General features: G+C 43.2%; 1 protein-coding gene and 1 long non-coding RNA gene across 3 annotated transcripts; one reads left to right on the top strand and one right to left on the bottom strand.

The window, feature by feature from the left end:
* Positions 1-5578: 5578 nt before the first annotated feature.
* Positions 5579-8050, bottom strand: LOC134875665 (uncharacterized). Its single transcript, XR_010167256.1, has 3 exons — positions 7832-8050; positions 5849-7659; positions 5579-5724 (listed from the first exon to the last, which is right to left on the bottom strand). It is a non-coding gene; the product is annotated as an uncharacterized LOC134875665 (long non-coding RNA).
* gc2 (guanylyl cyclase 2) lies at positions 5581-13911 on the top strand. Of its 2 annotated transcripts, none has more exons than XR_010167255.1 (24): positions 5581-5715; positions 5887-6235; positions 6321-6449; positions 6527-6706; positions 6929-7046; positions 7161-7462; positions 7540-7671; positions 7857-7960; positions 8194-8312; positions 8657-8741; positions 8897-8993; positions 9233-9337; positions 9409-9489; positions 9565-9741; positions 9820-9976; positions 10053-10202; positions 10491-10639; positions 10961-11124; positions 11196-11388; positions 11475-11649; positions 11850-11948; positions 12027-12114; positions 12200-12285; positions 12596-12748. XR_010167255.1 is itself a non-coding variant. In XM_063900259.1 (24 exons), the coding sequence occupies exons 2-24, from the start codon at positions 5945-5947 to the stop codon at positions 12684-12686; spliced, it is 3279 nt and encodes a 1092-aa protein (XP_063756329.1). In that variant the 5' UTR covers positions 5581-5715; positions 5887-5944; the 3' UTR covers positions 12687-13911. The 2 variants fall into 2 exon arrangements, 1 of the variants encoding a protein (XP_063756329.1); XM_063900259.1 differs by having other exon boundaries at positions 12020-12114; positions 12596-13911.
* Positions 13912-15251: the final 1340 nt, after the last annotated feature.

Here is a 15251-nt window from a genome sequence, read left to right as displayed (position 1 = left end):
GTGGAGGACAGAAACCAGCTGTGAGCGTGTGTGTGTGTGTGTGTGTGTGTGTGTGTGTGTGTGTGTGTGTGTGTGTGTGTGTGTGTGTGTGTGTGTGTGTGTGTGTGTGTGTGTGTTATCTGTAGGCTGTAGACACAACGGTTTGAGGAAGACAGAAGACTTTAGGAAGTGAAACCAAACGTGGGATAAATAAAACAGAAGACAGAGAGTAAGCCCTGATGTCTCCGGGTTAAAGTGTTGACAGAAGACAGAAAAGTGTGTGTGATGAGAGATTATCAGAGTGTGTGTCCAGAGAGAAAACAGCTTTCAGCTCAGGACCAGAAACTAAGATGAAAGGGAGCTCGAGTCACATGACAAAGGTTGAAACTTAATGACTTTTATCTCCATATCTGTTAACAAACATGGATCATTTGGATTACTATCATGTCCATACATTGCATATCCCTTCATACGGGGGACTTTTGCACATTTCCTGCTCAGTATTTCACACATTTCTGCACAAAACTGCATTTATAACCAGATATAAGTCATTTTTTATGTATTTAATGTGTATTTATGCAATTATTTCAACATTTTTTGACATATTTCATTGATTGTCTGCGTGTAATGTGTATTTTTCTCCGACTAAATGTCTTGTTAAGCACCAAACACCAGGACAAATTGCTCAAAAGACCAACCTGACTCTGATGCGTACCAAAAACAACAATTTAAATATACCCAACCTAAAATAGCTCGGTTCACATGCTAGCTTGGAACTAAATATGGGCCGATAAAAGACCTGCAGAGAGCCGTTAATAGTGGGTAATTGCAATATGACATTACATACCGAGGTGTGCAGATGTTGCTGATTTAGATGAGGTAGGTGCGATGGCATGTGCACACTCTTCCTGGTTAGGACAAGAGGTCAAAGGTGACTCCCTGTGACAGATAAAGGAGCCACTAGAAGGCAATAATGCTTGTAAAGGATTAGGATTTATTCAACATACCGATGTGATGCGACAGAAAGGACGTTTAAAGCCGAGGTTTTGATGTTTAATTAAGCAATCAGAGGCTCGAAACACTTCAAATTGTCTTGCATTTATGTTTTAAGGACTTTCCAATCTGCAAAATGTACTTTATGAAGCTCGTTTGATAGGTTTTAGCACAGGAATTCCACCAGGAAGTCCATTTAACATATGATCTGTAGCCATGATCTTCATGAAAATGGTTTGTTTTCATAGGACAGAGAAGAGGTTTGACTAATGTGGAGCAGGAAACAATAATAGCAAGACCTCATGTGTCTGTTTTTTTGCCTTTTAGCCCCCTCCTCTCATTTCTCACCAACACTCTGGCGGCAGGGTTAAGCATGACGAATATCTGAGGCCTGTTGTCTATTTTTGGCTGCAGAGCTCCCAGTGGGTAACCCTTTTAGCCTCCCATTTCCCCTCCCTGCTTGCCTAATCTCCCCCTCTCCTTTCTGAGACTTTGCAGGACTTTCATACCAAGGATTTGTCAAATCATACCCATAGGCGCTTCTCAAAAAAACAGATGTTCACACATAGTTTTGATGTGGAAACTCTGGGTCTCATATGTATACCAAACCTGTCTCTGATTGGCTGAAACACCAATCATTGAAGCATCCCATAAACCCCTGTAGCTTTAAATGCTAATGAGCTGCTGCTGGCCATGCCCCTCCGCAACGTGATTGGTTTAGAAAGCACCATGTTGCTATAGGGGGAGGTTCAGGTGATGAAGTGGGCGGGGCTAATGGCTACATCTGTGTATAAATGAGTTTTAAAAACAGTGGATTTTGCAGCTGACCTTTAAGTCTTTATCAGTTTATTTCAACATTTGCTCTCCGTACTCCCGTTCCTGTATTTGATTTTAGATAAGCTAATGATTTTTGTGAACACTCATTTCATCATTGTGTTGCAACCCCCTGGAACACGTCGAGATAAGACACACACTGCAACCTAAAAAGGTCATAGCAAGCCATTAGGATTTGGACTTGAATCTGAATTAAAGCTCTTTTTTTTATACGGTATTTATAATGTTGCAGTGTTTCCAAAAGTCATAGACCCTCATATCAATCTGATCTCCTGGATTATCCTCTTGAGCATCTACCATCTGTAGATAATGTGACGTAACTCCACTTTATCACGCTCTGATCCAAAAGATCTTTCAGATATATGTCTTGTTTTACGAATAGCAAAGGTTGGATGTTTCAGTGCAGCTCAATGGGAGATTAGAGAGGGATCTTCTAGTTGCCATAACAAATAAACAGCAACCACGGTGGAGTCACGAGCTGCCTCCCGGACGCTAAGCCAGAAAGAAAAGTCAACCATGGGGAAACTGTATTTGTGTTTGGGAGAGTCTCTTCCTAAGAGGTGCAGGTTAGGAACGTTAAGACGGGTTTATATCTTTGTGTCTGTGCAAGATAAACATGCAGAAAGGAGTCGGAGGATGAGTCACGATCACTGATTTATCTGCTTTACGAACACATCCTGCACAGAGGAGCAGATTCTGGGAGACATGGTGACTCTAAACTGCAGAAAACACACGTTTACTTTGATTGTGTTACAGATTTAGACTGTGTGTGTGTGTGTGTGTGTGTGTGTGTGTGTGTGTGTGTGTGTGTGTGTGTGTGTGTGTGTGTGTGTGTGTGTGTGTGTGTGTGTGTGTGTGTGTGTGTGTGTTTCTGGGTGGCAGGGGTCGCTCCGCTTTTGATGCATTTCTGACTTTTCAGCGACCCTCCTTTCATGTGTGGTCAGATTTCAGTCCCCATCAGATAAGGGAGACTTGCAGACTGGAGAAGAAAGGCTCTGAATGGATGTTTCAACACAAGTCAATGAGCAATCGACTGCTATTAACATACAGTATGTGGTGTCAAAGAGGAAAGTAAGTGCAGCTCAATCAAAGTGAGCGGCAATGAGATCAAGTACAGTTCTAGTAGTTTATAAAGGTTTTGGATTGGAGACAAGAACAAATACAACTCAAAGTTTGACTCAAATATTGCAAAAACATCCATTATTATGCTAATATAAGGTGGATTTTGGCTTTTGCAGACCATTTACATACACTAAAACCAATTTAACACACTACAGGGAAGGCAAACCCCAAAAAGCGCAACAGGGCTCCTTTAATTATGAAGTCTTGTTGTTTAAATAAGCATTTTATGGCAGAAAAGTGACATTTTAGAGCTGAAGTGACAAAAAGGTGACATTAATTGCCTTAAATTGCATGTTTTGGATTATAATTATCATCCCTGTTCATTACACATATTGTTAAACCTTCATTCTGTCAACTTTTGCAATGAGATTCAGTATAGTTCGATAGCTTGTAATTAGTTTGGATTGAAGAGAATAACAGGTATAACCAAAAGTTTGACTGATTTATTGCAACTATTGTATTTTTGCCCCACCTTCAGTCCTTAAACGGGTACCTATTATGCTATTTTTGTGGTGGATTTAAGCCTTTGCAGACCATTAACATGCACTTAAACCTATATAACACACCAAAGGAAAGGGAAACCCAAAAGAGCACAATAGGGATCCTTTAGTTATGAAGTCCTGTTGTTTAAACTCACCTAAAAATGTCACTTTTATGACAGAAAAGGGTCATTTTTAGAGCTGAAGTGACGAAAAAGGTCCCAGTTATTGCTCTAACCTTCATGGATTTGATCTCCAGTCTATATTTGCGGAAGAACAAAGCTCCTTTAGCATCTTAAACAGTCTATATTTGAGATTTATAACCCACATTTCGACTGTCATGTTGCATAAACCTGCAGCAATATATTTCTCAGCATGGTGCCGGTCAGTCTTGAGAACGAGGGGCCCCCTCCATCGGTGAGCGTTTCATAAAGACGAGCGCCATTGAGAAAAGAAAAGAGCTTGTGATCAAACCAAAGGGTCGCTTATGGGACTGTCAACGCCTGGACATAAGAGGACGCTCTGCATGTGTACTAACCTGCGGATGAACTCCGAGGGAGGAAGGAAAACAGCTCCAGCTTCCTTTGATGTGGAAAACTAAATATACTAACAGTCAGAAAAGAGTGGGAAACTTTATCAAACACAACCTACTTTAAAACTCTTTGCGTTAAGGTTGTTTCTACCTTAATAATCATATTGTTTTATGAGTAAAAAGGCCATTCAGTTTAATGTCCCATCTTTTAGGCTCATGACTCTTAAAATAAAGCATTCTTTTTGTGGAGCTTTTGCTAAAGCGTGCATATAGTTTACACCAGAAAAAAAGAAAAAGTCGTTTTTTGGTTGATTTTTAGTGGCATAGAGTAGTGTTTGAATCAGGGTTTAACATCTTAATCATCTCCATGAGTTTGGTCAATTGTCTCATTTGCTAAATCACACAAAAGTGTTTTTAAATGTGCAAAAGTAAAAGTTTTAAAGCATGCACTGCAGGAATAATGGAGACTGCACATCTGGACTGATTTGTTTTGGTTTTTCACGTGATGTTGGTCGAGTCAAGTTTCAGCTTTCTCATGCAAACCTTTGACCCCCTTATAGTAAAATAAAACACACACCAGCAGTTTAATCCCACTCTGTATTCATCTCACTGAATGTGTGTTTGCATCACAGGAACCCCAAAGGAGAGGGAGAGCCCGATGGAATAAAAATAGCTCACAGTGACGCTTGCTCTGCAAGAATGCCAGATTTATTCCGTCACATTGTGCAACTTTTTATCACACTGCAGAGAGGGGAACATATCTGCTTTATATTTGGATTCGTGCTTTTCCAGAGCGCTCCACACACAGCGTCAGGGGACAGAGAGGAGAGGACAGTGTCATGCTGCCCTCTAGCTTTCAGAGAAGCACTGTCCTGTGTTTCATGAAGGGGAATATAAGGAAAAGTCCATGTTTATCCATGTTTTTGAACAATGTTTTTTCTCCTAAACGTGTAGCTTTAACTAATTTAGAATTTAGAATATCAGGGTTTTTATTGTCGTAGGCCAACATTAATGAGTCTCTTTTCTCTAAAACTGTACGTCTTCATTTCAGAGAATATTCATGTTTGTTCTCCTGGATATGTACAACCTTTCTACGAGGAAATCGGTGTTTTTTTGTCTGAATATTAACACCAACCCCAGGCTTTTTTTGACTTAAAAAGCCTTAATAATAGCAGTTATTCACATTATATTTGGCCTATAATGAAACCCAAAGAGCAGCCCGATGAGAAGTTGTTCCGTACGTGGCTTCCCTGAATCGTGTGAAGCTAGAATACATCTTTAGATATTAAAAAGTGATTCTGTACATCTGGTTCTTACAGTAAAAGCTGATATAAATACCATGTGTGCGTATAAACCGCAGTGGACCGCGGCGGCTGCATTCCTGTGCACGGGAGGCTGTAAAAATATAACGTAAATCAAATCTAACAGGACTTATCTGGAGGGTAAAACCTGTGTTTCCTATGCTGTACACACACACACACACACACACACACACACACACACACACACACACACACACACACACACACACACACCATCATCATCATTTTCACTTGACCTCAGACAGACTTGATTGGATTAGATATAATCTGACAGGACAGGTCACACACGTGTTGTAGGTCGTCTCTCACACACACACCGCTGAGTTACGTGTGATGCAGTAACACACACCTTGCTTTATCATGGACAGCTTTCCATCTTTATGGACGTAAACAAAAGAGGATGTAGCCTTGGATTTCCCTCGAAACGAAGCAAGACCCGCCCGTCTCATCGATGGTAGGAGTCCTTTTAATGAATAGATGCATGAGTAGATTAAAGTACATTTTAATATGAACTATCTGAGCATTAGAAGGGTAAGAAGTAGAGTTTTTGGCTTCCACCTCTGACTACTTATAATCCACAAACCCACCTCTTTCACTTCTTCTTCCACACCCTTTATCGTTCCAGCATCTTCAGACCGTCTTCCTCCAGATTCCTGTGAGCTCTGGAGGTTTTAAACGTTGAGATGCAACCACAATCCATCTTCTCCTCACCTCTGAAAGGGAGGCAGACACCAGACAAACACCCTACTTTATCCCGCCTCTCATCCCTCCTGAGGTTCCTCCCGGTCCTCCTGTGTTTCATTCCCTGCCCGGTGCATGCATCCTTTTTCCGGGTAGGGATTGTCGGGCCTTGGGGATGCGACCCTCTCTTTGCAAAGGCCCTCCCTAGCGTGGCTGCACAGCTCGCCGTAAACCGCATCAACAAGGACCGCTCTCTGTCCTACGGTGCAACCTTCGACTACACCGTGCTGCAGGTACGCCGCTTCATCGCCTCTATCAGACATGAGACAGTAATGTGCATTGAACTCTCTGATTGGTGCATTGATTGTCATTCTTCAGGAGCCATGTGAGACATCCAGGGCGCTGGAGAAGTTCCTTGGTTTCCACACGAAGGCTTCAGCGTTCATCGGACCAGCAAACCCCGGATACTGTGACGCTGCTTCGATGCTGAGCAAAGGCTGGAACAAGGTCAGTGTTTTGGATCATCTTAAGGTAGAAATGACAGTCTATTCCTGCTGCAAAATGTCTGCTCCTCTCCCCTGCAGGCCTTGTTTTCTTTCGGTTGTGTCGGCGATGAGCTGGACGATGTTCGGAGCCACCCGACGTTCGCCCGCTCCATGCCGAGGCCCAGCCAGGTGCTGCTCAGCATCGTCAACTACTTCAGGTGGGCCAACATCGCCATCATCACTTCTGCTGAGGACGTCTGGGTGGAGACGGCCATCAAGGTTAGTCCAGTAGAAGGAGAATTTAAGTGCAATCCAATGAAAGTGATGGACGGCAGAGGAACCATCAGTGAAGGGACATAATACATCAAATTTTAAAGTCAACTCCAACGCTTTTACTGGGAAATTATTGCTAAAATGCAGCATTTTTTGGGGAAATCTGCTCTCTTTTTCTGCTTCTTCTCTCCATTGATTGTGTCCTTGTGTTTTCTATGTCCCGTCCAGGTTTCTGATTCCTTAAGGAGTCACGGTCTTCCGGTCAGGTTGGTCAGTATTCTGGAAAACACACCTCACAGCATCCGAAGAACTCTGATCAAGCTCCGCAAAATGAGGGAAATCCGAGGCGAGTTCAAGGTTTTTTCTGCTGTCGAGACTCTCAGAAAGGATCCTAACTTTTTCCTCTTAATTGTTTTAAATAAATAAACCCTGAGTAAACAGTCCTCCTGTTTGGTTGTAGTTGTGATCCTCTGCATGCACTCGGCTCTGATGGGCGGTGGCGTTCAGAAGCAGCTGCTGGAGGCGGCCTACGACCTGCAGCTGACCGACGGCTCGCTGGTGTTCGTCCCGTACGACACTCTGCTCTACAGCCTGCCGTACAGAAACATCACCTACCCCGCTCTGAAGAGGAACAGTAAACTACTGAGGGCCTACGACGCCGTGCTGACCGTCACCATCGACTCCCAGCAGGTGTCCTTCTACGAGGCATACAGGGAGGCCGTGGAGAGGGGGGAGGTGGCGAAGACGCTGATGCCTGAGCAGGTGATGCCTGGAGCTGCAGAGACAGAAAGAAAGAAGACCGTGTGCAACTTTTTTTGATGCCTCTGTGTGTCCTGCAGGTGTCTCCTCTATTCGGCACCATCTACAGCTCTGTCCTCTTCGTGGCTCACGCCGTGCATCGGGTTCGGGAGGCTGGGGAGTGGATGTCAGGGGGAAACCTGGCAACACACACACGCAACCTGGACTTCCAGGTAGGGAAAGAGGCGGGAGTAAGACCCACAGTATAGAAAATATACAGGAATATTTAACACTATTACTGTTTAGATTTAACTCAGATTTCCAGAATCCAAACTGAGCTCTTCAGGCTGGATAGCATGATAAAAAGATCATCATTGAAAAAGGCATTTCCACCTGTTTATCTTCCTCTTTGTCGCAGGGCTTCAGTCACCCCATAAAAACAGACGGCTCGGGAGCAGCTCTGCTGGAATACGTCATACTGGACACTGACGGACTGTCCTGGGAGCTGAAGCCAACCTACAGGTATACTATAAGCACTGAGGACAGAGGGAAAAGCAAGTGAGGTAAAAGAAAGTCAAAACAGGCTTTTATTTATGTGGAAAAACTTTGAATCCACTCGAGTTTTGTTGAGAAATCGCACGATGCTGAGTTCAAAGACCATACCATTACATTTTGCAGTCTATAGTCGGAGTTTGCATGTATATTTTAAGATATATTTAGAGTTAAATCAAAGAATGCTTTGTGTTATTCATCAGCATCGACATGGAGGCCGGTATGATGCGTTTCCTGGGCCGAGATATCCACTTCCCTCGCGGCTACGGACCCAGGAAGGACGCCTCCTGCTGGTTTACTCCTGGAGTCATCTGCTCAGGGGGTCAGGAACATATACACACACACACACACACACACACACGATACATTGGTGCATGCTGCATGGTGTTTACTGTCTAATTTAATGGCTTTAATACAAATAAATATATTCCTGCCGGTGCTCTCAGTTTATGTGCGTATAAATAGATCACTTGAGATCCGACGTGCACAGTTTCCATTCTCATGAGAGGGTTTAAAGGTTCAAAAATGCACATATTTTTAAACTGAATCATAGTTTAAGCTGTTTAAAGGTCATAGGAAATGTTAACTACTCATTTTTATTGGTTAATTTCCTTTAGAAATGTAATATTTTCAATCAGAAATCAAGAGACCTTTTTCCCGCTCCAGGCGTGGATCTGTTCCCGACCATCAACATGTTCCTGGGGATGATTGCCGCCTTTGTGTTTGGAGTGGCGTTAATCTACTGCATCAGGTAGGCGCGATAGTCTGCATCATCTTAACTATCATCTAAATACAAAAGCACAATATCCAGGTAGATTTTTTAATAAGGTCTAGATTTTGTGAAGCTGTTTTGGACGAACAGCTGTTTCTTCATGACATTCTATCCTGCTGTCTCTTGTTGCCCAGGCGACGTCTCAACCAGATCCGATTGTTCAAAGGTCCGAACAGGATTCTGCTGACTCAGGCTGACGTCACCTTCATCAACCCGTCGTTAAGCACCAAGGTCGGACACGAGTACTGGACGAGTCACGCTTTGATTTGAGCTGGTTAAAAAACTGGAGGAGGAAATTGTGACGTTATTATTTAAATCAGATAAATAATAATAATAATAAAAAATAATAAACTGAGCACCAACTTTAGAGATGAATCGGTCAATATTTATGCATACCTTGATGCTTCTGGACTTCATGCAGGACTTATTTATTTAAAACTAATCCACATCCTGACCTCCGACCCTTACAGAAGCTGAGTCAGGAGGACAGCCGGGCGAGCTTCATCAGGAGCTCATCGCCCGTCTCGTCCCAAACCCCGGCGACCTACGAGAACTCCAACATCGTCATCTTCCAGGTGAGACCCTCAGCTTCCATACACAGTATGGACGGTAAGACCGGTCTTTTGAATTTGAATCCGTCCTGCAGGGAGACTGGGCCTGGCTGAAGAGACTTCCCGATGGTTTGTTCAGCAGCATCAACCCTAAAACCAGCAACGTGTTTGAACTGGTACGTGGCATTCTTGTTAAAAACCAGCTTACAACAGAGACCAGCGTCTTATAGCGCCGTGTTTTTGGGCTGCAGATGAGGGACATGCGTCATGAGAACGTGAACCCCTTCCTGGGCTTCTTCCACGACTGCGGCATCTTCGCCATCGTGACGGAGTTCTGCTCCCGGGGAAGTCTGGAGGACCTGCTGTTCAACGAGGACGTCAAACTGGACTGGATGTTCAAGTCCTCGCTGCTGCTGGATCTCATTAAAGTCAGTTTGTGATGGGATTAGACATTTAAAGCAAAGACCACAGCTGCTCAAACAAATCTGTTTTCTTTTCTGTCTCAGGGTATGAAGTACCTCCATCACCGCGGGGTGTCCCACTGTCGTCTCAAGTCCCGTAACTGTGTGGTGGACGGCCGATTCGTCCTGAAGGTCACAGACTACGGCTACAGCGAGATTCTGGAGGCTCAGAGGTTCCCCTACACAGAACAGCCTGCAGAGGGTGAGAGGAACATCACCTTATCAGTCATTCAGTGGTGGGCTGTAAGGTGCATTTACTCAGACGTTATACTCTGCAGAGCTGCTGTGGACGGCTCCAGAGATCCTGAGGAGCCCCCAGCCGGAGCTCAGAGGGACTCCATCCGGAGACGTGTACAGCTTCGCCATCATCATGCAGGAGGTGGTGATCCGAGGGCCCCCGTTCTGCATGATGGACCTCACCGCCACAGGCAATATAACACACAAACACACACACACACACACACACACACACACACACACACACACACACACACACACACACACACACACACACACACACACACACACACAAACAGACACAGACACACACACACACACACACACACACACACACACACACACACACACACACACACAAAATGTTCACTTTTTCCAAAAAAATCTGCCTTTTTCCAAAAGTCTGTTTTATTTCAAAAGATTTCGATTTTTAAAAGTGTCCCACTATTTTCTCATGTTTCTGTGATTCTGTGTTTCAGAGATACTAGAGAGGGTGCGTAACCCCCCTCCTCTGTTTCGCCCGGTGGTCAGTCCGGACTACGCCCCGTTAGAGTGCATCCAGCTGATGAAGCAGTGCTGGAAGGAACAGCCCGTCAACAGACTGGGCTTTGAGGAGATCTTTGACCAGGTTTTAACGACATTTTGCACTAAATAACTGATTAAATGCTGTACAACTCTATCGAATCTTCATTTAAAACCCTTCTTTAGTGTATTAAACCGACCAGATGCTGCCCCTTTAACTTGATGCACGGCTCAAAATGTTCTTTGTGATGTATTTCATATCTTAAAACAACCAAATAGCATATTAAATTGAAAATTGTGAGTTTTTTCTTTGGTAAAAATCATTTTGAGAGTCTGGGAATGAATTCATTTGGATGATTTTAGAAGGCAATACTTCTAGGCTCCTCCTAATCTGTTGAGCCTGTTATGTCTTGTCTTTTTTACTCAGTTCAAGAACATCAACAAGGGGAAGAAGACCAACATCATAGACTCCATGCTGCGGATGCTGGAGCAGTACTCGTCTAACCTGGAGGAGCTGATCAGAGAGAGGACGGAGGAGCTGGAGATCGAGAAGCAGAAGACGGAGAAGCTGCTGACTCAGATGCTTCCTCCGTGAGTAGAGCAAACACACCTACAGATTAAACACACACCTGCAGATGCTTGACTCTCTCTCTCCCCTGCAGGTCTGTGGCAGAGGTCTTGAAGGTTGGCGGCACGGTGGAGCCGGAGCACTTCGACAACGTGACACTCTACTTCAGCGACATCGTGGGCTTCACCACCATCTCAGCCCACAGCGAACCCATCGAGGTGGTGGACCTGCTCAACGACCTGTACACACTGTTCGACGCCATCATAGGAAACCACGACGTCTACAAGGTGCTTCAATCTCTCTGATGGAATACAGGAAATCACTCACAGGAATAACACAGGCCACCTTTCTATAATCATGAACACTCTTCCAGGTGGAGACGATCGGTGATGCTTACATGGTGGCTTCAGGACTTCCCGTCCCCAACGATGACCGCCACGCTGCAGAGATAGCCAACATGTCGCTGGACATCCTGAGCGCCGTGGGAACTTTCAAAATGAGGCACATGCCCGACGTTCCTGTCAGGATCCGGATAGGACTGCACACAGGTGAGGCCGGAAGAAGGGCAAAGATAAATGTTTGATATTATTATAAATTCACACTTTTTCTCTCCCATTTTTTTTCCATTTTATAAAGTCGAAATTTGGAAAAAATTATCCAACATTTTTATTGTTTTAATCAGATTTTTTTGGGGGACATTTTGGGACGCCATCTTCATTGAATTAAAATTGAATTGTGTGTGTTATAGGTCCATGTGTAGCAGGTGTTGTGGGTCTCACCATGCCTCGCTACTGTCTGTTTGGAGACACAGTCACCACCGCCTCTCGTATGGAGTCCACCGGCCTGCGTACGTACAAAATAAAACACTATGAGTTCAAATAAAGCAACTGTCTGATAATCATGTGACTTATTGTTCAGCCTACAGGATCCACATCCACCAGAGCACAGCGAAGGTCCTGCGGGATTTAAATGTCGGCTACAAACTCGAATTAAGAGGAAAGACTGAAGTAAAGGTACAGACATTTAATTTGGACAACAGAGATTTCTGCACATGGATGAAGGCTAGTCTGTTAACGCCTCTGTGTCTCGTTGTGTCAGGGGAAAGGAGTAGAGGAGACGTACTGGCTCGTAGGGAAAGAGGGATTCAACAAACCACTTCCTGTTCCTCCAGAGGTCAAGAGCGGGTACAGGAACAACTGTCTTTCTGATTCCTTATTCTTAATCTTCTCAACTCCTTTACTGTCCTGCAAGATTGCCACTTCATCCCCCTATGAATGTGTCTAAGTCCTGCAAGAACAGACTAGAATAAACAGTCAATATCAGGTTTGGCTGGCAGAAAAGAATGAGAAAAGCAAGGTTTTTCTAAAGTTGGTGTTTGCACGGACAAATTCATTAAATTAAATCACATAACTCATATTTTTTTGCTCAAATATAAGAGGAATGTCTGTAATTGTTTTGCATTTTGTCTTGACTTGGTCCTTTTCATCCCTAAAGGCAAATGGCCCACGGCCTGCAGATGGCTGAAATCGCTCTGAACAAGAAACGGAAAGCCGAAAAACAGGAACAGCTTTCAAAGAAGAAATAGGGAGGTCATGATATGCATGGGAAGATATCTTGTGTTGGAGTCGTGACTCAACGTTCCCAATAAAACCTAAAAGACACGAAAGAGGGCTATTGAAAGTGTTCATTCAGATTATCCCAGTGTGTGTGTGTGTGTGTGTGTGTGTGTGTGTGTGTGTGTGTGTGTGTGTGTGTGTGTGTGTGTGTGTGTGTGTGTGTGTGTGTGTGTGTGTGCGTGTATGGAGGGCGAGACGCGGTGACTCAGCAGAGCTGGGATCTACAGAAAGCGTCCGTCAGCAGCAGATAATCTCTCTCCTTCATTTCCTCCTCCGTCGCTTCCCCCGTCTCTCAGTTTGACGAGGAGAGGAAACCGAAGTGAGGAGAGGAAATTAAGGAAGGGAGGATAGGAGGAGAGGATGGATGAATCAATATTAGAAAAAAGCTGAAATACTCTCCCAGAAATAATCAACAGCACGTATTTAAGCCTTAATTTGGTTCGGGAAAAATACCAACGTGATGGTAAATGAAACCAAATGTAAACTAGAGCTGGATGCAAAGTGTTCCCTCTTAAAAGAGAGGAAAGGAAACAAGAGAAGGAAACAAGAGAAAGGAGATGAAAAATGAACATAGAAACAAGTGAATAACTGACAGTAAACAATAGAGACGACTTAAATACACCGAATATAAAGCAGTGACTCTGGTTTACAAGATTACTCTACACCAAATTAAAATCTAAGTTTCCTCTGAGGAGAGGAAAGGAAACACCAGAGGAAAGGAAACGATCTCAAAGTGTTCTCAAAACCTTCCCTGGATAATCACAGACTGTGTTCTCTCTGAACCGGGTGACTCCTTTGAGAGGGACTCTGTTTCCAAAGTTGGATTTGGGGACTTCCTCTTACTGTCTGTAGTCAAAAAGTGATCTGATGTGCAAATTAAAATATAACATTTTCTTTAAATCTTCAAATAATTCAACTTTCAAATGGTTTCCCCTTTGTTTTAGTGTTTTATTTGCTCAGAAATAAAGTTTATTTGGTGCTTATAGTTGAAGAATAACCAGAGTCTACTTTATTTTGATGCAATATAACATTTTGGTGATCAAATTCAGTGTAAATTCATTGTGTGTCTCATTAAAGTGAATCAGTGGTGTGATGCGTAAACAAACCCACAGCGCCCCCTAGCGATGCAATACAATAAAGTGCTTAAACTACAGATGGCATCCTGGAAGATCTGAGGATTACCCCTGCTGATCCTCTGTGTGTGTGCGTGTGTGTGTGTGTGTGTGTGTGTGTGTGTGTGTGTGTGTGTGTGTGTGTGTGTGTGTGTGTGTGTGTGTGTGTGTGTGTGTGTGTGTGTGTATAGTTCCCACTTTAATATAGTTTACAGTACCACACTTTCATATATGTTCACACTGACTCCAACACACACACACACACACACACACACACACACACACACACACACACACACACACACACACACAAACACTGTCGATTCAATCAAGTAATAAAAGGATAAAACTGTACAAAATCTCATGAGGAAATTGGTATTTCTTTAGTGAAAATCCCGTAAAAACGAGCAGCACGACCTCTCAGATTTATCTAAAGACCTCTTTATGAACCCTGACCCCACAGGCTACACAATAGAGGAGAATAATACAATTGCCACAAGTATTTAAAGGTAAAGCCCTTTAAAAATAACTAAGATAAATACGATTTCTAACTACAAATGTGTAGTGATGTTTCCTGCTCTGCACCTCCATGAAACCACCTGTCAATCAAACCGTTTAGGGTGTTCTTTGTCTATTAATTCCCCAAAAATGCAGGAAGTTATATGCATTTTCTTCATGCCTATGTATGCTTTATATATGTCGTCTAACAGACCTCCAACAAGCCGTGCGTGTCGTGCAGAGCTGAGATTATGGGAGGATTTGCGCGGTTATCCAGGGGTTAATGGCAGTTTGCATGGGGGCAGGATATAGATTATGGTATAGTGATATATAAAATAAGGAGGAATATGGATCGGAAAGATTAGAGGGAGTGTTGAGGAATGAGGGATTATGGTCTGGATTACTCATGGGAATGTGATTTACATCATGAATACATTGAAAGACAAGCAGCTGTTCAAGGGCTCGTAGAGAATAAAGGAAATGAGGAATAAAAGCATTAAAGGTGTTCAAAAGTAGAGTATCTCATAAAGGTGTTTAAGAAGTACATTTAATGTAATTAAGTTAGCATAAATACAGGAAAGGCGTTAAAAGTCCTTAACAATATGCCTCTATGTGCACAAACACCCATGTGATTATAGAGTTTCAAAATAAAACATTCAAACTTAACAGATTTTCAAAATAAAACACAAAGGAAAGAAAAAGTGTAGTTTCAGACAAAATATATTTATATATTTGAGGTGTAATGACTGCCTGCTTCAAGTTGCTGCTGTTATAGGTTGTTTGTTTGGTACCAGAACTGTATTTTGCATTGAAATTGTATTAAAAGTAGTTGCCTTCATGTTTTTACACTCAACTACAGCTAATTTTTTTGCAGTTTTTTCATCTTTTACTTATTCGGGAAGGTGTCACATGCAGGGAGAAGGA

This window comes from Eleginops maclovinus, chromosome 14 (genome assembly GCF_036324505.1).
Source record: "Eleginops maclovinus isolate JMC-PN-2008 ecotype Puerto Natales chromosome 14, JC_Emac_rtc_rv5, whole genome shotgun sequence".
Taxonomy (NCBI): domain Eukaryota; kingdom Metazoa; phylum Chordata; class Actinopteri; order Perciformes; family Eleginopidae; genus Eleginops; species Eleginops maclovinus.
This window is presented reverse-complemented; position numbering and strand designations above follow the sequence as displayed.